Source organism: Zootoca vivipara, chromosome 15 (genome assembly GCF_965207765.1).
Source record: "Zootoca vivipara chromosome 15, rZooViv2.hap1.1, whole genome shotgun sequence".
Taxonomy (NCBI): Eukaryota; Metazoa; Chordata; class Lepidosauria; order Squamata; family Lacertidae; genus Zootoca; species Zootoca vivipara.
Genome location: NC_142598.1, coordinates 36025231 through 36047155, shown reverse-complemented (window position 1 = coordinate 36047155; position 21925 = coordinate 36025231). Strand labels below are relative to the sequence as shown.

The following is a 21925-nucleotide window of genomic DNA, read 5'->3' as shown; positions in this document are numbered from 1 at the left end:
GCTTACAACTGTTTTGAGCCCTTAAAAAAAAAAAAAGAGTTGCTACCACCCGTAAAACATACCCATGAGTATTTTTGCTCCATGTATTCAGCTCAATGTAAAACTAACCCATAACGAGGTTGTCTTCCTTAAGTTTTAAACTCTGCTTTCTCCTAAATTTGCTTGCTTTGTTACCGATAGGCACGGCGCATAGCTGATGCTTATTGTGTTGTCATTTTTAACAGCGAAGCCACAAGATTCATGCAGCGACACCCGTTTTAAACATTTTTATTCTTCTCATTTACAGGCCAACGAGTCAAAAGTGTATTTGGATACATGACTTGATCAGTTCATTATGTAGAAAAGGCTATAATTTAACAGTCAGCACTTTTTTATTTTTTTAATGATGCAGGAATCTGTGGTTAGGTTACTTTAGATTCTTGATGGTTTCTTCCAGCTTCTCTTTGTTCGCTCCAGAGAATTCATGCACCTGAAACACAGGAATTCCAAGTTCAGGCCTTCCTTTCAAACCATCACGAGGCAGACAAATGGAGAACATTCAAAGTCACACAGCAATGCACACTTGCTAACACTTATAGCAGTGTTTCTCAACCTTTTTTGGGCCACGGCACACTTGTTCCGTGAAAAAAATCACGAGGCATACCACCATTAAAAAAGTTAAAAAATTTAACTCTGTGCCGCCCTATATTATAATTATGACTGTAAGAAACACTTGCCAAATATTGCTTTCCGGCGGGTCAGTGTTGAGTATTGGCGGCCGCCAGGCACATAACAATGCAAATCGCCCTTCTCGTCGCCACACGTCGCGGCACACCAGCCAGCGTCTAGTGTGCCGCGGAACAGCGGTTGAGAAACGCTGACTTATAGTTTATGAACGCTCAAAAGAGGCGTGCTTTTTGTGTAAGATGGTTGTAATTTTCTCCCATTCCAGACAGAAGTCACCAAACACAGGTTTGTAGCAACATCAATTTCAGTTTCTAGCCTCTCTTCTCTGTCATTCATCCTAACCTCAGAATTCCACTTTGTTTATCATTACTTGTGCTCTTGGCAGAGCTGATGTGGAAACTGGGAACTTACCCCAGAATGACCCAGAAGCCTAGAGAGGGGGAAACCTTTTGCCACCCAGACATGGTTGGACTCCCATCAGCCCCAGTCAGCATGGATGACGGAAGATGGAATTGTCAAACATCTGGGGGGCAGTTTTAGAAACTCAAACATATAAACTAATTGTTGGATGTTATATTGGAGTGGAAGAAGTGAATATTATTTACATACAGAAAACGGAAGTCCCTTCTGAATTTTATTTCCCCCCTCTTAATCTTGTTTTGAAAAATCTTTTTCTTTACTCCTTTCTCTGCCTCCTTTTTATTTTGATTGCATTTAGATAAGTTTTAGTTTGGACAAAAAAAGAGGAACTTTTTTGTACTTTTCTCTATAAACCCTAATAACATCTCACACACATATATGGCACCTTAAACCAAGGTTCCTTTTTTAATCAGCAAGATTTTATTATTATTCCTCATCTCTACGCTGCTTTATATTTTAAAGGAAAAATCTTGAAAGTGGTTGACAGCACATTAAAACATCAAATACAACAAATTCAAGCTTCAAGGAAAGAAAACATTTCAGATCGTTCCCTAAGGGACATTTTGCTTTCCCCCTACTTACTTATTTACCTACTTAATTTATAGAGCTGCCCCAGAGCAGAAGTGCTCTAGGAAGCCAGTGTGGTTTAGTGGTTAGAGTGTCGGACCAGGAGCTGGGGGGGGATCAGGGTTCAAATCTCCATTCCGTCCTGAAGCTCACTGGTTGACCCTGGAGCTAGTCGCAGCCTCTGAACCCACCTCACAGGGTCGCTGCAGGGATTAACTGAGGAGGGGGCTAGAAATGCAATAAATAAGCTTTTCTACTTACTTGCTCAAGAAAGCTGGAGGGACCAGCCAGGTAGAGATGTCTGTTGCCAACCTGGCACCCAGAGATCTCTCCACGTGGCAGGAATGGGACCCCCCCCCCACAAAGTCGCAAAATGCGCCTGGCTAATTTTGAATACTGCCAGAGAACTTCAGCCCCCCCCCCACTGCAACAGCCAGTGCTACCTGTAACCTAACAAGCGATGTACGTGATGCAATCTGGCGCCAGAAGTAGACTCAACAGGCATCCCTCTGCCACCAGGTGTGTCTCACTGTATACAGTGGTACCTTGGTTCCCGAACGGCTTGGCTCCTGAACAAATCTGTTCCCGAATGCCGCAAACCCGGAAGTGAGTGTTCCGGTTTGCGAACGCTTTTCGGAAGCCAAACGTCCAACGCAGCTTCCGACTGAGTGCAGGGAGCTCCTGTAGCCAATCAGAAGCCACACCTTGGTTTTCGAAACGTTTCGGGACTCGAACGGATTAAGTTCAAGAAGCAAGGTACCACTGTATATACAACCTTGTACAGAGTGTTGGGCTGGGAGGGCAGAAATTCAGGTAGGCTGAGCAAAGATGGATGCCTCCTCACAAGACCTTCTCATCCTCACCCTACAACTGAATATAGTGCCTCCCTTCCCCACCCAAAAATAATAATTCTGGAGGTGGCGTCCCACGCGCCCCCCCCCCAGATGTTCTGCTGGAAATGTGGGACTACACAGACCTTTTGATTATTCTTGTAGAACTGGAATGTTGGCATGCACTTGACGTCACAGTGAGCGGCAACATCCTAGAGGAGATGAAAGAGGTTATCTGTATTAGTTTCGTTGAGCACATGGAATTGGTACACAAGACCAGGAGCGCCTGAAAAGAAGCTGAACCACCTGTTAAGATTCGAGGGGGGGAGGGAGAAGAAGAGAGGAGAGGGAGAGGAGGAGGAGAATACGATGCAACAGGGATATTTTCCACAAGGCAAGGAAGAAGCTGCAGCTCATTTTGCCTGCATCAAGGCAAACCAGATTTCGCATTTCTCTTAGCCATAGGGGAATAAAAACTATGGAACAGCGACGCTCTAACTGGACAAGGTCATGTTCGCCTGCCCTTAGGCTAATGGAGGAATAGTCAATATTTATTCTAAAGTTCTATACCATTTTAATATTCCCCCCCATTTTTTTTATTTTTTGTAAATTGCAGCTGGGTAAATGCAGAGAATTACAAAATATCTCACCCTATCTACCACACCACGAAGTGAAGCCAGTTTAAACAGTAAATTCCCTCTTGCCTAGGAAGTTTAGTTCTGTGAAGCCAAGGCTTGAGAATGGAATGGTCAGCACTGGCCAAGCTACAAATTCCCAGGGCTCCCTGGCAAGAGAAATTCTGCATTTCGAGCAGTTTTAAAAGCCCAGGTTCACCTTGACATAGTTCCATCCTTATTTCTGGGGTTGCTATAGCATGAAGCTGTTTTCAATTTGTTCTGGTGAAGCCTGGGGTTGTTTGTTAAGCATATATGACACCCTTCCTCCCAAAGGAGACCAGGGTGGCAAACAACACGTGACTAAACAATGATACATCCTAAAAGCATTCCCAACACAGACTGGGAAAGGCCACAACTTAAATGGCTTGTTGACAGAGGAAGGTCTTCCTAAACATTAGTAAGAACTTCCTGACAGTAAGAGCTGTTCGACAGTTGAATTTGCTACCAAGGAGTGTGGTGGAGTCTCCTCCTTTGGTGGTCTTTAAGCAGAGGCTTGACAGCCATATGTCAAGAATGCTTTGATGGTGTTTCCTGCTTGGCAGGGGGTTGGACTGGATGGCCCTTGTGGTCTCTTCCAACTCTATTATTCTAGGTGCCGAAAAGACAAGAGAGGCAGAGCCCGCTGAGTATTCAAGGAGAGGGAATTCTGAAGTTTTGCTGTCAGAGCACTAAAGGCTGGTCCCTGTGTTGCGCAGAACAGACCTGCTGATAAGATGGGCACCCTTCCACAGATCGCAGTGATCCAGTTGGTCTAAAAGGGGTGAGACCATTCTTCAGGAGGTCCTGGGTCCCAAACTGAATGCTTGGCAAGGAAGTCTGAGTGCCACTCTGCCCCCTAGGAGGACATTGTTCAGAACCCTCTGCGATGTGTGAGAGTTTCCCCAAGAGACGAGTCCTTAAAATGCATAGCTACATCTTTCTTTCTTTCTTTCTTTCTTTCTTTCTTTCTTTCTTTCTTTCTTTCTTTCTTTCTTTCTTTCTCTCTTTTTCTTTTCTTTCTTTCTCTCTCTCTCTCTTTCTTTCTCTTTCTTGCTCTCTCCCTCCCTCCCTCTCTCTCTCTCTCTCTCTCTCACACACACACACACACACGTTTGACAGCTGCACTCTAGAACTTACCTGAGCATCATCCACGTCGATTTCAATAAACACTACATCGGGATACTTTTCGAGAAGACTCTGTTGGGTAAAGAAAGGAGAGACGGTAGAGATACCATTGCCATTATAAATGATAATAAATAATAATAATATACCATGCCCATCAGTTTGAGTTGTCCCAACCACTCTGAGCAGCTTTCAGCACATATAAAAACATAAAATGTCCAACGTTAAAAACTTCCTGAAACAGGGCTGCCTTCAGATGTCTTCTAAAAGTTGTGCTCTTCATCTCCTTGACATCCAACAGTAGGGCGTTCCACAGGGAGGGCGCCACTACCGAGAAGACCCTCTGCCCGGTTCCCTGTAGCTTCCCTTCCAGCAGCGAGTTATCTACTCTCTCATACGTGGAAGTCCCCGTTAGCCATCCCCAAGCAAGTGGCAAAGATGATGGGGTCAATTTGAGCATAAAAGGAGTTGACAGGGTAGAGGACCCTTCAATAGGCTGGGCAAAGTTCATCTTTGGGAGCCTTCCAGTCTAGCCATGGGTCATTCTCGTCCCTTGGCAGCTAGGGCAAGCAGCTGAAACAGTGGGCACAACCTCTATTGCTTTGCTCTCTCCTACTCAAGGTTCATGGGCTACGGGAAAGCTGAAAGGAAGCTGAGGAGACAATTCAAGGGTCCACCCACTCGATGTTTGAGGTCGTTGAGCAGGACCAATGTCAATTTGCAAGCATCCCCCATCCCCACAAGCTCATGAGCAAGGCAACCATGGTCTCTCCCACAAATTCTAGTCCTCAGTCCTGTTCTAGGCTTCTCTTTCCCAGCCTACCATGGATGAGAAAGATGCCAAGTCTGGTCTGCAGGCAAAAAGGAAGTGATGGGCAACTACCATGGGGAAAAAGACGACGAAATGGACTCATCTCCTGTTGTGCTGGAGAAAGATTTTTTTTCCCTCCAAAAGCATTTTATTTTAAAAATCTGATTTTTAAAATAAAAAAATCCGATTTTTTTTTATAAATCAAATCATTGATTTTTATTCACCCTGTAGACATTCCATTTTGGCAACTGTAACTCTGGTTTAAGCAGCCATTTGGCACCTAGCTTACATATCCAAGTTTCTAACACTGACTTGCAACCGTCTACGACAGGGGTGGCCAACTCCCAAGAGACTGCGATCTACTCACAGAGTTAAAAACTGGCAGTGATCTACTCCCTTTTTTGGGGTTCAGGTCAAAGTTGTGAGCTTTTTTTATATATAGAAAGGAAAGCCCCGTTTTTTGGGGGGTGCAGGGCAAAGATGCTAAGCTTTTTTTAGGGGAGCCAAAGTTGTTGAGCTTATTTTGGGGGGGGGGGAGTCAGTGATCTACCAGTGATCTACCACAGACCAGGAGATCACGATCTACCTATTGGACATGCCTGGTCTACGAAATCGAAAGCGCTCAGGAGTCCTGATCATGGCACATGCTGAGAGAAAGAAATGGCTTAGAGCAGCTTACTTACGTGGAAGAACGGCTTGATCATTTTGCATGGTCCGCACCATGTGGCAGAGAAGTCGACGACTATGAGCTTCCCACCAGCGTTTGTCAATTCTGTCTGAAATTCCATCTGGGCAAGGTGAGAGAATAGAGAGAAGCCAGTTTATAGAGGCAGTTTCAATTAATTCAGGCACCCCCTTCTACACAAAAAGATGCAACTGTTTTTCTTTTCTTTCCCCCCAGTTTTATCCTACCTGTATTTAAGAATCCATTATGTGGATTGCCGTGTACAGTGAAAATATAACAGAGCAAAATACACAATAGAAGTAAACACATACATAGCAGTTTGAAAGCAAATCTTTAAAAGATCAGGTCTCGCCAATTCAGTCTGGATCGTAAAACAGCTAAGTCGCACTTCAGAGGAAGCTCCATCAGAGAGAAAAGGTGTCTCTGGAAGCTTCTAGAAGCAAGAGCACCAGTTCGGTCAGGAGAGGATTGCAGGCGGCTGGAGCCACAGCACGAAAGCCCCAATTTCTAGCTAAGAACGCAATAAGAGCCTGCTGGGTGCTATGTGAAGAATCAACGGTAAATTCCAGGGAAACAGGTGACTCCGGGAAATGTCGAGTTTTTCAGGTGGCCCTTCCAAAGCCACTCATTTAATTGTGGATACCAACAGCCTCCTTTATCAGACACCAACAGCCTCCTTTATCAAGCTGCATCTCTATATTGTTGCGATTTAATGCAACTCTGTTTTGAAAGCACTTTTTAAAAGGCCAAATCCAAAACTGAAACAGCCTGTTCCAAGTTGTATACCTGCGCCCCCCCCCCCCCCGCGATGCAGGAAGCAGCTGCACCAAAGACTTGTTTCTATTCCACCTTTTGGAAAGTGCCTTCCAGAGGGGTGGTCTGCGTCCAGAGGCGTAGTAGGCCCAGGTGATACCCGGGGCAGAATCCCCCCCATAGCTGCCAAGTCTCCCGTATTCCCCGGGAATCCCCCGTTTTTCCAGCTGTTCCTAGCTGGGGGAAAAAATGATTTTTTTGTTTTCCCCCGGTTTATTCTGGCGCGGCGGCCATTTTGGAACTGGCGGAGCATGCTCAGAAGCGACTCTTGATGCTGCTCTGCCCAGTTCCAAAATGGCGGCAGCGCTACTTCCGGTCCGATCCCATATTTCTCAGACAGGAATCTGGCAGGTATGCCCCCCCCCCGCTGCCACTTTGCCAGGGCACTGGCAAAGCTGTGCCCCCTTGGGAGCTATGGCTCCCGTCCGTCCCCCTTCCTCCCTGGCTTGCTGTAAAGCGGCAAAGCGAGAACTACTTACAGTGAGCCAGGGTGGGAGGGAGGCTGGGAGGAGGGGCCACCTCGTCGTAAGCAGCTCCTGCTTTGCTGCTTTACAGTGAGCCAGGAAGGGAGGCAGGGAGGGGGAGCCGTGGCTCCCAACCGTCCCTCCCTGGCTCGCTGTAAAGCGACAAAGCAGGAGCCGTTTACAGCGAGCCGGGGAGGCTGGGAGGGGCGGGATCCTGTGCTCGCGGATGCAGCCACGAACGGAGGATCCTCTACATGCGGCTGCGGCAGTGCGATGGCTGCTTGCGCTGCCATGGCAGGGCACCACCTTGTTACCCCCGGAGACATGCCGCCGGGAGCACACCTCCCCCACCCCCCCCTCATTGCAACGCCACTGTCTGTGTCAGATCTTCCCAGAGCCTGATAAAAAGAGCAACAGGATGGAATACCGGCTAAAAGCTAAGGAAGCAGGAAGCACATCTACCGAGAGCAGGCAAGCATTGCAAACTCATGTCACCATGCAGTTGCCGCTCGAGAACACACTGTGCCAACCTTTAACCACGCCAATTTGTTCCGAGCTTTGCAACCCACGGAAGTTACTAAGCCCAAAGGTGGCCTGGGGGGGGGGGCGTCCTTACAGGCCATAACCAAGTGGCAGCAGCCTTACACCGAGTCAGATCCCTGCTCCATCCAATATGTTTCTCACTGAATGGCAGTGACTGCTCAGGTTTTCCAGGAGGGAGGTTTCAAAATGAATTTCTGGAACCGAAAAGCTGTTTCTGTGCAGGAGAAGCGAACGTTGTGTTTAGTGGTTGTCGCTTGGCTTCACTTGCCATTGCCCTGCTCACAGTTGTGAAGAATATTCTCTATGAACGGTCCGTGTTACCATTAAGAGAGGTCGGAATGGGCCAATAGATATGTGGATTGTCCCTGGAACAAATGCCTTTTCTTCTTGAAGTTCTCAAAGTTCTTAACCTAGCTCAAGGTCGTCCTCTGAACTAGCCAAATTGCTTAACTGAGAGTCAGCCCATCATTTGAAAAATAAGACTTTAGAGCCGCCTTGCCCCAAAATGGCGACTATGCATTCCGTTTTGGCGACTGCAACCTTCATTTAAGGAGCCATTTGGCGCCTAGCTTATATATCTGAGTTTCTAACCCTGGGTGCAAAGATCTATCTGCGTAACAAGCCTTAAGAAAAGACATTGAACGCAACCTTTGAGTGCAGCCTTTCCCCATCTCCAATACCTTTGCCCAGGGGATGCTTTCAAGTTAGATTTTGAGAACTGACTGGAAGGTTTTGAGTTGCATTCCCCAGGGCCGACTTAAGTGCATGCACTTTGTAGTTGGCATGCTTCTTTGAATGTATTTCATGTCAATATCCATTTCCATTACCTTAGTGGACAGCTCCGAAACCATTCCCCCCGCAGTCTGTGAGGCCTGAATAATCTAATCTTCCAGGAATCGCTACTGTACTAGCCAGAAAGTAGCACAACAAACGGAGGGGAATATGGCGTGCCAGCGCAGCCCTTGCCTGCAGCCACAAGTCCGGTGGGGACAGAGACAACGGCCCTGGTGAACTCGGCTAGTAGCCAAGGTCAGCACATTTAAACAAGGGAAGCTGACGGGTGAATCCCATGCTCTCTGGAACTCTCCCTTCACCTGGTGCTAGGTTAGTAGCAGGGTTCGAAATTAGCAGGGCGCCAGGTGCATTTTGCGCCTGAAGATTTTCCATTTGCGAGCACCTCAGAAAGTCTGGGTGCCATTTTTGGCGCCTGGCTGAAACTCCAGGATGACTGAAATGTATGTGCTTTGAAGCTCCCAAGTATATGTTAAGGATAGGCAATATGTTAAGGAGTTTAACAAGAAAGAGTAGAGTGTTTTGGAAACTGAAGAGTGGTGCCCATATTTTTATTGTCAACACTCAATTAAACAATTTCTCTTAAAAATGTGATATTAACAATGTATCACTTTATGTGAGTTGTGTATTACTTCATGCTTATCAAAGTAATAAATAAAAAGTGTTGCTGACCGCCCCAAATGGCGACTAGACATTCTGCTTTGGCGCCCACAACCCAGGTCCCAGAAGGCATTGGGCTCCTAGCTTTTCTACCCCAGTTTCTAACACTGGTTAGTAGTGCAGTACAACAGAAGGAGGAGGAGTGGGTGAGTGCAAGTCTTCAGTCAAGACCAGGCACCCCCAAACTTCGGCCCTCCAGATGTTTTGGACTACAATTCCCATCTTCCCCGACCACTGGTCCTGTTAGCTAGGGATCATGGGAGTCGTAGGCCAAAACATCTGGAGGGCCGCAGTTTGGGGATTGCTGGTCAAGACCCACGGTGGGGTTGCAACCCAAATCAAGGCAGACTGCAAACAATGACATATATTGTGGTACCTTGCAAGACGAAAATAATTCGTTCCACGGGTCATGCCGTCTTATGAAAATTTTCATCTTGTGGAAAGAAACGGCAGACAGCAAAAAAAAAAGCGGCGAGACACGGCCATAGAAAGCTTCGTCTTGCGAGGCAACAAAGAATCGCTAGACGCTTTCGCCTAGCGAGTTTTTCGTTGCGCGAGGCATTCGTCTTGCGAGGTACCACTGTACAGGGGGGGAATTAAGAATGAAGATCTACTGACAGAGCCGAGTTGCCCTGCTGCACAATGCGGTCCACAAGCCATGCACTGAGAGTTGGAATGTTTTCACTGCATTCATCCATGGAAACTTTTCTACAGCCAAGGAAAAACCCTCACAACTGGTGGCGTGACCAAAAACACAACTAGCTATCAAACAGGGCCATTTCAAAGTTGCAGATTCACTCTGCACCCTAGATGACTATCCCTTTGGAAGAGTATAAGGGATGTACAGCTCTTTGGATATACCAAAATTCAGTACGTTTTAAAACGGTTTTCAGTAACTTAAGCCCTTGCCCAACTTGACATAGTTTAAAACAGAGAACATGCACACCATTCCTTTTTCATTCCTACAGCAAGTTTTGAGCAGCGTTCAAAATTCGCCAGGCGCATTTTGCACCCGGCTATCAGCCACTTGTGAAGAAGTCCGGAAGCCCAACTGTTGCACTCAGTGAACTTTGGCAAAATAAGCTTCCTGGAATTGTACTGTGTATGAATTTGGTCCAAGCTCTCCGAAGAACCACTGTGCTAGAATCAAAGATGGGTTCGTGCCCACAGTGACGGCCTTGGCTTGCACTCAAGTCTTAAGAAATGCAGCAACTTCAACTGCAGTCAAGCAAATTGGAAAGAAAATTAGGGGTTGGGGGGGGGGAGAGGGAGCCCAAGTCTAAGAAACTGCTGCATTCCCTGTTGGACATTATATTCAGAGTTTATTCAAGACAAAGAAAACAACATTCTCAACCCAGCCAACTTTGCCATTACAGATTATGAAATTTCAGCTGCAATGCACCCCTGGCATGCGCCATTTTGTTGCTGGCTGAACATCGTGTATCCACATTATAAAAAAGAAATGCCTTATACTAAGAAGTTTTGAGAACACCCATTTCAAAAAGGATTTGTTTTTTTTTTTTTTTGGAAAATGGCATACACGAAGCTATCTTGGACAAACAAACCCAAGTCCTAGGACAGTTTACAAAGCCAAAAAAGGGAACTTGCACAAATATTTTATAGCCATTTCTGAGATAGAACAATGTAACAAGTAGAAGGAGGAGGAGGAGTTTGGATTTAATATCCCGCTTTATCACTACCCGAAGGAGTCTCAAAGCGGCTAACAATCTCCTTTCCCCTCCTCCCCCACAACAAACACTCTGTGAGGTGAGTGGGGCTGAGAGACTTCAGAGAAGTGTGACTAGCCCAAGGTCACCCAGCAGCTGCATGTGGAGGAGGGGAGATGTGAAGCCGGTTCACCAGATTATGAGTCTACTGCTCTTAACCACTACCCCACACTGCTCAGAATAAGCCAAGTTGAAAGGTTTTGCTCTTTAAGGAGGGGGTATCTCATAGAGCAGGCATCCCCAAACTGCGGCCCTCCAGATGTTTTGGCCTACAACTCCCATGATCCCTAGCTAACAGGACCAGTGGTCGGGGAAGATGGGAATTATAGTGCAAATCATCTGGAGGGCCGAAGTTTGGGGGTGCCTGTCATAGAGTATTCAAAACACAAAAGGAGCTGGACTCCTATGGGCAAGGATATAGGATAATGCCATCCAAGATATTGAGACAGTTGGGAAAGGTCCACTCAAGCTCAGAAGTGGAGCATTTGATGTGCAGGCAAAAAGTTCCACACTCAATCCTTGGCAGATCTGTAGCACCAGGATTTGCCCCACCCAGTGTTAGAAACTAAGATATACAAGCTGGGCTGCAAATGGCTCTTTCAACCAGGGTTACAGTCGCCAAAACGGAATGCCTAGTCAAAAGTCATATTTTTCAATGCGACTCAAAAGTCATATTTTTCAATGCGACTTTTTGGTTCCAGAAATTCCTTCTGATTTTGCAGATAAAATACAACAGATAGAATCCCCCCCATCCTGTAGAATTGTGTGTGAAAACAGTCAAGATCCAATGATCCCCAGGCAGGCACCTCCAGACAGTGTTCGAAATTAGCCAGGCGCCAGGCGCATTTTGCACCTGGCTGTCAGCCACTTGAGACCAAGTGAAGATGCCTGGGCGCCAGGATGGCGCCTGACATCTCCGACATCTGGAGCTGCATGCCTGGGAATCACTGGACCGTCTTCACACACTGACACGCCATTCTGTAGAATTCTATCAGCTGTATTTTAACTGCACAATCGGAATTAATTTCAGGAACGAAAATGCTTTTTCTGTACAGCCTGAGTAGGAGTAGTGAACGTTACTAGTTATTTCTTGTCACTGATCTTCGCTTACCCCATCCCAATGCCTTGCTCACAGTTGTGAAGAACATTCCTACGTTATGACTGGTCCATGTCACCCTTAAGAAAGAGAGATCAGAATAGGCCAATAGATAATGTGGGCTGTCCCTGGATCAAGTGGCTGTTCTTTTTGAAGTTCTCAAAGCTCTTAACCTGGGCTCAAGGTTGTCCTCTGAACTAGCCAGATGTTTAACTGAGAATCAATCCCGGTCAGTCCGTCCTTTGAAAAATAAGACACAGGAGCCGTCTTGCCCCCAAATGGCAACTAGAGATTCCGTTTTGGTGACTGTAACCTTGGTTTAAGGAGCTTATATATCTGAGCTGCTAACACTGCCTCCAGATGGTGGAGACGTCAGGAGCCATCCTGGCACCCGGGCATCTTCACTTGGTCACCAGTGGCTGATAGCCAGGTGCAAAAAAAGTGTCAAATTTTGAGCACTGGTCCCATCTGAAATCCTGTAGAGCTGCTAATTAATGTAGACAATACATTAGAGGGGCCAGCAATCCAACTCTATAGCTCCCTAGAGACCTACTGTTCAGCAGAAGCATTTCCTCTGGGCTCCATGTACCAGCCACAATAGCTGAATGAGCTTTCAGACAACTCTATTAAACCACACTGACTTAGAAATTCAAGAAGGCCCTTCCAAGGAGTCACCCAATTATTAAAGCGAGGGAGCCCTTTCCTCTCACAAGCACTGAAGAGATGTTAGTCGGAAACTTAAAAGACGGCCATCTATGACTCAACCCTCGTTACAGTTCACAACATTTTTTTTTTGTTTCAGCATTTTTAAATTGTAAGCTGCCTTGGCAGAAAAACCAAACCTGTGAAGGTCACAAATGAATGGGCCAAGCAGTCCCAACAATACCTCTCAAATTTCCTTTCTGCCATACAAGGCAGCAAGCAGTCTGTTCTTAATGACAAGGCAACTCCTAATAAGTTTATGCCACATTTCCATGTTAAGTTGCTGTTCAGAGAAAGCTTCTTCTGAAGTCTAAACTAATAGATGCTGGCCCACAAATTACAGGCCATTTTAATCAAGAGGCACTCAGGCTGCAGCATTAATAACATGGTACTTGCTCAGCAGATCTTCCTATTAGCCAAGGTAAAAATATATATCTACAAAGCTCACAATGATAATCATATAGGAAGGGGGCATATGGGCACTGTGGAGTAACCCAGGCTTTAACTTAAGTGATGCTTAACCGAAGTGGCATTTAAAAAGGATGGTGCTCATTAAATAGAACTATTATTTACTATTTATTAAATAAACAAAGGTAAAGGTAAAGGGCCCCCTGACCATCAGGTCCAATCGTGTCCGACTCTGGGGTTGTGGCGCTCATTTCGCTCTATAAGCCAAGGGAGCCGGTGTTTGTCCGCAGACAGCTTCCGGGTCATGTGGCCAGCATGACAAAGCTGCTTCTGGCGAACCAGAGCAGCGCACGGAAACGCCGTTTACCTTCCCGCTGGGAACTGCTAGGTGGGCAGGAGCTGGGACTCACCCCGTTGCAGGGATTCGAACCGCCGACCTTCTGATCAGCAAGCCCTAGACTCTGTGGTTTAACCCACAGTGCCACCTAAATTTAGATGAAGACAGCACAAGTCCACAGGTGTTACAAGTGGAGAGGAGCTGAAAGAGACTCACGAGGACAAGCTGAAGATTCAAATCATTCTTAAACAGACGGAAGAAACTGCGGCACATAGGGATGCTGCCATTTTGGGTCACCAGTGTTCGAAATTAGCCAGGCGCATTTTGTAGCTGGCCATCATCCACTTGCGACCAAGTGAAGATGCCTGGGTGCATCTCCGTCACCTGGAGTTGCGTGCCTGGGGATCACTGGGCCTGGAATGTCTTCACACACTAACACCCCATCCCATAGAATTCTATCAGTCACATTTTATCTTCACAAACGGAATGAATTTCAGGAACCAAAACGCTTTTTCTGTGCAGCCTGAGCAGGAGAGTGAACGATGTTACAGTGAATGGTTGTAGCTGGTCTTCACTTGCCCCATCCCACTGCCCTACTCAACGTTGTAAAGAATATTCCTACGTTATGAATGGTCCATGTCACCATGAAGAAAAAGAGGTTGGAATAGGCCAATATATATGTGGCCTGTCTCTGGATCAAGGGACTTTTCTTCTTGAAGTTCTCAAAGTTCTTAACCTAGTAGCTCAAGGTTGTCCTCTGAACTAGCCAGATGCTTAACTGATAGTCCATCATTTGAAAAATAATGGTGCCATTTGGAGCCTAGCTTTTATATCTGAGTTTCTAGCACTGCTCTCGTGGGATCTCAGTATCCAAGGTATTATTCTCATGGTGCAACTGGATGGTACCACAGAGATTATTTTTAGAACACCTGTGGCTTTTGCTGCACACTGTGAAACTGAGCCCGATTTGCCTGATCTCAATTTGCCACAGGGCGTTTCATTCAAAACTGGCATTCTGGACTTCCCAGAGTTGCACTATTTTGTGTTACAGCTTGCAAAGCAGAAACCGTGTGACTTCTGTTTTTACAAAGCACAATTTGACCTGAGGAAGCTAAAGGCTTTTTTCAGTCATCACACCAACGAGACCTCGGGGCCTCTCTGCACAGGTGTGAATGCGGTCCTATGTGGTCTGGTGACATATACCTTTTTTGGATTCTTGCAAACTTTTTGTTTTAATGGGGGTGAGGTTTCAACTTGGGTGGGTGCTGTTTATTCCCACATTATGAACAGTCCGTGTCACCATTAAGAAAGAGGTCGGAACAGGCCAATTTGCAGACTATTCCTGGATCAAGTGGCTTAGGGAAAGAAAGTTATCAAAGTTATTAACCTAGTTCAAGGTTGTCATCTGAACTTGGCAGAAATCTAACATAATCAATCCCAGTCAGTCCATCATTTGGAAAATAAAACTTTAAGAGTCGTTTTGCCCCAAAACGGCAACTAGACATTCTGTTTTGGAAACTGCAACCTTGGTTTAAGGGGCCATTCGGTGCCTAGCTTAGATATCTGAGTTTCTAGCACTGCAGGTCACAGAAAGGAATAAAGGAGCAGCAATGCTTCACTGGATAGGAAGAAGGCTGGATCCAAGCACGGCACCAAATTTAAGGGATACTGAAAAAGCAATCCAGTGGAGAGTTAGAAGAGCATTTCCAGTGGGCAAACAGCATGAGAAAGGATAGTCCATATGGCAACACAAGCTAGACATGTTTTCTCAGAAGCGAGTCCCACTGTGATCGGTCGTGCTAACTTCCTAGTAAGTGCTCAGGATTATAGTCTCCCTGTACAGTCTAACCTCAGTCGTCTAACGTAATCTGTTTCAGAAGCCCATTCAGCTTCTGAAATGTTTGGTAACCGAGGCACGGCTTCCAATTGGTTGCAGGAGCTTCCTGCACTCAAGCGGAAGCCACGTCGAACGTTTAGCTTCCGAAAAACGTTTGAAAACTGGAGCATTTACTTCCAGGTTTTCGGGGTTCGGGCGCCAAGACGTTCCACAACAGAACTGTTCAGGAACCAAGGTTTGACTGTATTTACATAAAGGGGATGAGAGCAGAGAAGGAATACCCTTATGTTTCCACTATATTCAGAGTCCAGGAAAAACAATTCAACATGACTGAGAAGAGCTCAAGCAGCAATAACCTGAAGATCATAGTAGAGAGAAAGAGTCAAGCTAAAGGTCAGGAGATAACAGCTCAGCAATGGACTAGAGCAGGCATCCCCAAATTGCGGCTCTCCAGATGTTTTGGCCTACAACTCCCAGGATCCCTAGCTAACAGGACCAGTGGTCGGGGATGATGGGAATTGTAGTCCAAAACATCTGGAGGGCCGAAGTTTGGGGATGCCTGGACTAGAGCTTAGTAAGCTACAGAGCTTCCTTCTTTAAAGCTCTCCTGGGAAGGGCTGGGACAAACATCTTCCAGGAAATGAAAAGTCAGAAAATCCCGATCTGGGGCTGGATTCTTGCTAAATTCCAATGAACGCACCCAGAGAGACTGGGGCACTTCCATAACTTTAGCCTGTGCTCCTAGCCAATGTCTGTTAGGACTTGTTAAAGGGGAAGCCAGGAAGTTCATCTGTCATCTGACAACAATAAGCTCACTGGCTGCATTTTGGTAATCGATCCCACCCTGAAAGGACTGGTCTACCTTGCAAAGTCACAATAGGCTTAACATTGGAAGGAGGGAGGGGAGGGAGAGAAAGATCTCTACAAAATGCAAGTTTTGTTGCTGTTTTAAGATGCAGATGTTTTCAGTTTTGTGGCCTTCTGGCATTTCCCTTTAACACACCAGCCTCCGTCTCCCAAAGTAGTGTTTAAGCACTGCTAACCCAAGACAACCCTTTATGTCTCAACGTTAGCAGATGAAACCAGCCTGAGAAAAACTTCCCTGTGCCACTGCGAGTCATTTCTGAAACACTGGGGTGGCTGCTGGAAATCTCTGCAGAGGGTGGAAGAAGCGAAAGCAGGTCATCCTTTCAGTTTCATGCCTAAGGCACATCAGGATCGGAAAGCTAGCCACATTTCAACTTTTCCGCTTAGGGGAAAGGGTGCTAGAACGAGGAATACAAGAGAAAGTAGAGCATGAATTGTGGGGATGGAGAAAGAGAAGCCGTGAAGGCTTAAAAGAGAAAAAGAAAAAACACACAGCTCACACCAACTAATTTTTTCCAAGCAGTAGTTTTCCTTCCCAAATGAGCAAAACAGCACAACCACATTCAGCAAACCAGATATGATTGAGGAATAAATCAAGGATGGTTTGTCTCCTCCCAAATCACAGGAAACAATGCATTTGAATAATCGTTTATAACTATGTTCCAGTACATAACTAACACACAGAAACACACCCTCTAAATCAGAAGAAACTTGTATCCTAACAGCAACTCACCAACTTGCCAACCAGGGTGGATAAAAATCAATGATTTATTTTTTTAAAAAGGATTTTTTTGATTTAAATTGGATTTTTTTATTTAAATTGGATTTTTTTGATTTAAATTGGATTTTTTTTTATTTAAATCGGATTTTTTAAAATAAAATGCTTTTTGAGGAAAATATATTACCATCCAAAGATTATTGCATCATGAAATAAAGATTAGTTTTTTAATTATGTAGGATAAGGTTGTATATGTTTAATTTTTGGGATAAATAAATTTCATTAATCCATTCACAATGAAATGCTCTTCCAGAGGTTTTTTGTAAGATTATTGGGCAGTTTCTCTGCCTCCAAGATATTATCACAGATGCTTGGTTTACTTTTGCAGTTCTCAAAACTGAATTTGACTCAGCAGAGATCACATGCCTCTTCTTCACAGCAAAAATGTTATAACATGAACAGAGTTGAGAAAAAGACCTTAATCCTATTGTTCTACAAACCTATGAATACAGAATCAATTCCTTCAGTGCTAAGTTTCAAGAAGTTCAGTGAATAGAATAGAAACAATATTTTTCTGATTGTTTGGAGTGGACAGTATTTAAGATTTTCATGTGTAGGCTGGGCTGACAGTCTAAGTTTCTTAAAATATATATATTTTGTTTTTGTTTAGCCAAATTAGTTTACAAATATGGGTGTTTGTTTAAGCAAATAACGTATCCTGTAATGTTATTGTTTCAGTTGAAGAAATCTATTTGAATTATTATTAAGGTAATGATTATTTTTCTATTTCCTAAGTACAACAGAAAAGTTGTCCAAATAGGAATGATTAACCTATTAAACTGGGGATAAAAAAACTAATATGAAAAGTTGTTATTCTAAAAACCTTCATCTACTTGCATATTAAAGTTATACCAGCAAGAATTAGTCTTTATGTAGAAAACTATGATTTAAATCAAGCCTTACTGACTAGTGATTTAAATCGTGATTTAAATCATTTTGATTTAAATCAAATCCACCCTGTTGCTAACATTAAAGGTAAAGGGACCCCTGGCCGTTAAGTCCAGTTGCAGACGACTCTGGGGTTGCGGCGCTCATCTTGCTTTACTGGCCGAGGGAGCCGGCGTTTGTCCACAGACAGTTTTTCCGGGTCATGTGGCTAGCATGAGTAAGCTGCTTCTGGCGAACCAGAGTGCATGGAAACGCCGTTTACCTTCCCGCCAGAGCGGTACATTATGTTGTCATTAAAGAGAAAACTTATTTCTTAATTCTCAGTACAGACATCTTTGAGTGCCCTGCTTAACAACGGCATTTGATGTTTCTGCTCTTCAGTCCCTGTGCTGCTTCTGTAGTCCAGGAAAATCAAGCCTTCCTAGGGCTGAGCAAAGCTGAGCACAGGAGCTGAAAGCAGCCACCTCCCCAGGGCATAGGGCACTAGCACATGAGCAGTTTATGTAAACAACAGAGGAAAATACTATTCTACAAGAATCATAGAATTACGGAGTTGTAAGGTAGCAAGCTGGAGAAGGAACTGGGCAACCCACTCCAGGATTTTGCCATGAACACTCCATGGACAAAAGGAGAAGCTTTGGAGAAGAAATTCCAAGGCATGCTCTGGTTCACGGGGTCACGGAGAGTCGAGCCCAACTAAGGCAACTCAAGGAAGGTAGCAAGCATCTCTCCCTGTGCAATTAACACAAGCTTCCCTTCAGATAAAGGAAATGAGGGATGGAATCCTTTTTTTTAAAAAAAAGGGACAGCCAGGAATCTCTTAAAATGCAGGAGCTTGTCAGAGAGAGAGAGAGAGAGAGAGAAGAGAGAGGGAGAGTCTCTGCAGTGGGTTATTACAGCAATTGTCGTTTTTTTGGCTGCAACCGCCATCCCTCCTCCTGCCATTTGCCTCCTCCCTCTTTGCCCACGCTGTTGCTGCTACTGCAACCGTTCCCAGCAGCCATTAAAGCCTGCCGCAGGAAAATCCAGAACAGCAAGAACATTAAGAGGCCCTTTGCCGGGGCAGTGGGGCACACAACTCTCCAAACAACAAGGCCTCGGCTCGGCAAAGAGGCGGCTGCGGCTCAGATAAGAGCTTGGCAAAAAACTCATGTTCAAAGCGGGAGTCGGAAATGGAGAGCTGCCAGAAAAGCTGGCACACTTTGGTCGGCGGCTGATTTGACACATGGGCAGAGTTGTGCCGCAAGATTCTTACTCTCCGCAAGATTCTTACTCTCCACGGCAAGGAGACCATTGTACCTGCCTGCCACTCCTTCCACTAGGGGCAAAGTCTACCTTTCTAGGTAGCCAGCCCTGCGAAGAAGAGAGTTTAATCAGGAGAATCCAGGCAGAAGTCGGAGGAGGAAAGTGCAGGGGGCCGCCATGGCTGTCTTCTCAGGAGGCAGAGTGAAGGAGGAGCCCCGCACACAGGGCTAGGAAGGGGCTCTGAGGTGATGCAGGCAAGGAGAAGAGGGAAGAGGGGCAGACAAAAGCCCTCGCTCCCATGCAAGGCAGCTCCCATGCCCCAATGCTCCTCTTAACTGGCACATGCGGAAGCAGATGCTGATGCAACCCAATGAGCCTCTGGGGCAGGTTTTCCGGGTGGCAGAGGCAGCCGCAATGCCAGGCAGGGAAAGGAGGTGGCTGGTGGAAGGAGGAGGAGGAGAAGAAAGGGCTCTTCAGGAAGTTACAAGCACCCCTTCTTGACCCGTGCAAAGCCACCAGCAGCGTAAAAGCCCTGTGTGTATTTTTTTTTTTAAGTGCAACCAACTAAGAATGCAACAGGCACCCAAAGCATCTTTTCCACACTAGATAGAGGCAAGGAGGCAACTCCTAGGGGCAAAGGTCCCTTCAGCCCCTCCCCAATAAAATATTGTAGGGGTTGGGACCCCCCCCCAAAAAAAGTTAACAGGCATTGCCATTCAAACGGTGTGCATCTTGGGATCCGGATATGCCGGACGACAGGGCTTACCTGGGCCCATGGGCGTTGCCGGGTTGGGGGAGCAGGTGGCCCCCGCCTAAATAAAAATACTTAACTCACCGCCCAATGGCAACTCGGATAGCTCGGTTTCTCTCCCCCCCCCCAACATAAATCCTAGCTACTTCCATGCTGGGGGGGGGTCCCCACAGGCGTAGAATAGCCAGGATTCTTGTTTTGGGGGGGGGAGCAGAACCACAGTTAAGTATTTTTACTGGATTGCGTGTGGGGGGGGGATCAGCTGCCCCCTTCCCCCTTGGCTGCGCCCATGGGGAAGCCCCCCCAATATTTCATTCAAGTGGGCAACTCTGCACCCCCCCCCGGGGTTGGGGGAGGGGTCAGATCAGGTCCCTTAAGGAGAGGGCCGAGGGAGTTACGGGCCGGCAGCTAGCTGCAAATGTTGCAAGCCCGGGAATTTGCACGCCACGCGCGCTTCTCCTCCGGCAGCGGTCCTCCGTCCCTCCCGGGGCCTGGCGTGGGAAAGCAGCCGCCCCCAACCCCCCTTGCAAGGGGAGAAGACCCTTACCAGGTTGCCCACGGTCTTCACCATCTTTGCGCGTCCTTCCGGCGGTTCCTGGGGGTTCTCGGCGGCTGCAGCAGCTCTGTCCATAGCGCCGCCTCCCGCCTTCGCCTTATGTATCGCAGGGCGGACAGCCCAGCCCGGGAGGAGGAGGAGGAGGCGGCTGTGCGCAGGCGCGCGGGGCTCCGCGGGAGTGGGACACACGAGGGGGAGGGCAGGCTGGCTCGCTCGTGCGCAGGCGCGTTTCCCTATCTCCTCCTCCGCCCCGCCCTCCAGGGAAGTCCCTGGGCTTCCGATGCGGGGGAGAGGGGGGATCCCCGCCTTTCCCCTCCCCCGCTCTCCTCTTCCCAAAGGCGGGCTGGGGAAGAGCTGCGGGGAAAACAGAGGGAATAAATATAAGGGACACGCCCTTTATTTATTTGCAGGCTTTTGCAGCCCGTGCATACTGTGTGCAAATTAAAATCTGAAGGCAGCCCTGTTTGGGGATGGGGAAGCTTTTAATATTAGAGGAAGAATTATTGTATTTTAATATTTTGCTGGAAGCGGCCCAGAGTGGCTGGGGAAACCCTGCCAGGTGGATGGGGTATAATAAAATAAATAAAATAAAATAATTATTGTCTGAGCAAAATCCCCACAAAATCCCCCAGGAAGGGGAACGGGCTCCCAGAAATTTCGGTGGCAGGGCCATGGCACCCCCTGCCCCCGGGTTCAAGCCGACAGTCCTGTGTTGCTTAGAAGTGAGCCCCCACAGAGATCATAGAATGGTAGAGTTGGAAGGGACATAGGGGCATCTAGTTTAACAACACCCCTGCAATAAAAAATACTTAACTAGCTGAGCTTCTGCCCGTCCCTAACGTAAGTCCTGGCTGGCTGCAATGCCCAAGGAGCAAACATGGAACGAGATGTTGCTCTCGAGTAGGTGGGCACGCACGATCCTGCCATAGCTGCCAAGTTATCCCTTTTTTACAGGGATTTTCCCTTATGCTGAATAGGCTTCCTCGCGAGAAAAGGGAAAACTTGGCAGCTATGGATCCTGCATGCGCGTTTGCTCAGCGTTGCTCGGTGTGCAAAACAATAACAACAAAGAGAGTCTTTAAAGACGTGCGAATACATTGCAGCAACAAGCTTAAGTGGTAAAAATAATAATAAAAATGCTGAACTAAAATTAGAAAGATTTTGACCTATTTTTCTGAGCGCTTGGAGTCAAAAGAAAGTAATTTGAAACAACTGCGGTTGAGACGTTTTCTTCCAAATCTGCTTAGGCAGAGCCTGACAGAGGAAGATGACAGGTGGGTGTCCTGCCCCCCCCCCAAAAAATAATTCCTGGCTATGCCCAGGGCTGCTGCAAACCATCTGATGCCACCAGCGGGGCCTTGAAGGTGTAGCAGGTATACGAAGTTGGGGAGCACCTGTAAACTGACACCTCGATGGAATTAAAGGCAGAAAAGTACAGACAGGGATAATTACACAGGCCCACATGCAAAGCGATCGACAGCACAGTCCTCTTGGCATGTGAACAGTTAATTATGTAGTATTCTTTGGTAGTTTTGTTAGAGGTGGGGGGTATGAGCAGGTGCAGCTTGTGAGGCCACGTCCACCTGCTGAAATCCCCTCTCCTGTTAAAGGCGCAGGAGCAGCTGTCCTGCCCTGCCTCTCACCCTCCTAATACCATTGCTTGTTAATTAAAATGAAGCAGAGGCTGCAGAGCTGCAAATATAC

The 21925-nt window shown here is 46.6% G+C and overlaps 1 protein-coding gene across 1 annotated transcript; it reads right to left on the bottom strand.

Annotated features, from left to right (window-relative positions):
* Window positions 1–251: 251 nt before the first annotated feature.
* Window positions 252–20281, bottom strand: LOC118097672 (thioredoxin). The gene is made up of 5 exons (XM_060269146.2): window positions 20213–20281; window positions 5756–5860; window positions 4277–4336; window positions 2630–2695; window positions 252–469 (listed from the first exon to the last, which is right to left on the bottom strand). Exons 1-5 carry the CDS (start codon window positions 20234–20236, stop codon window positions 407–409), a joined length of 318 nt encoding a protein of 105 aa, XP_060125129.2. The 5' UTR covers window positions 20237–20281; the 3' UTR covers window positions 252–406.
* Window positions 20282–21925: the final 1644 nt, after the last annotated feature.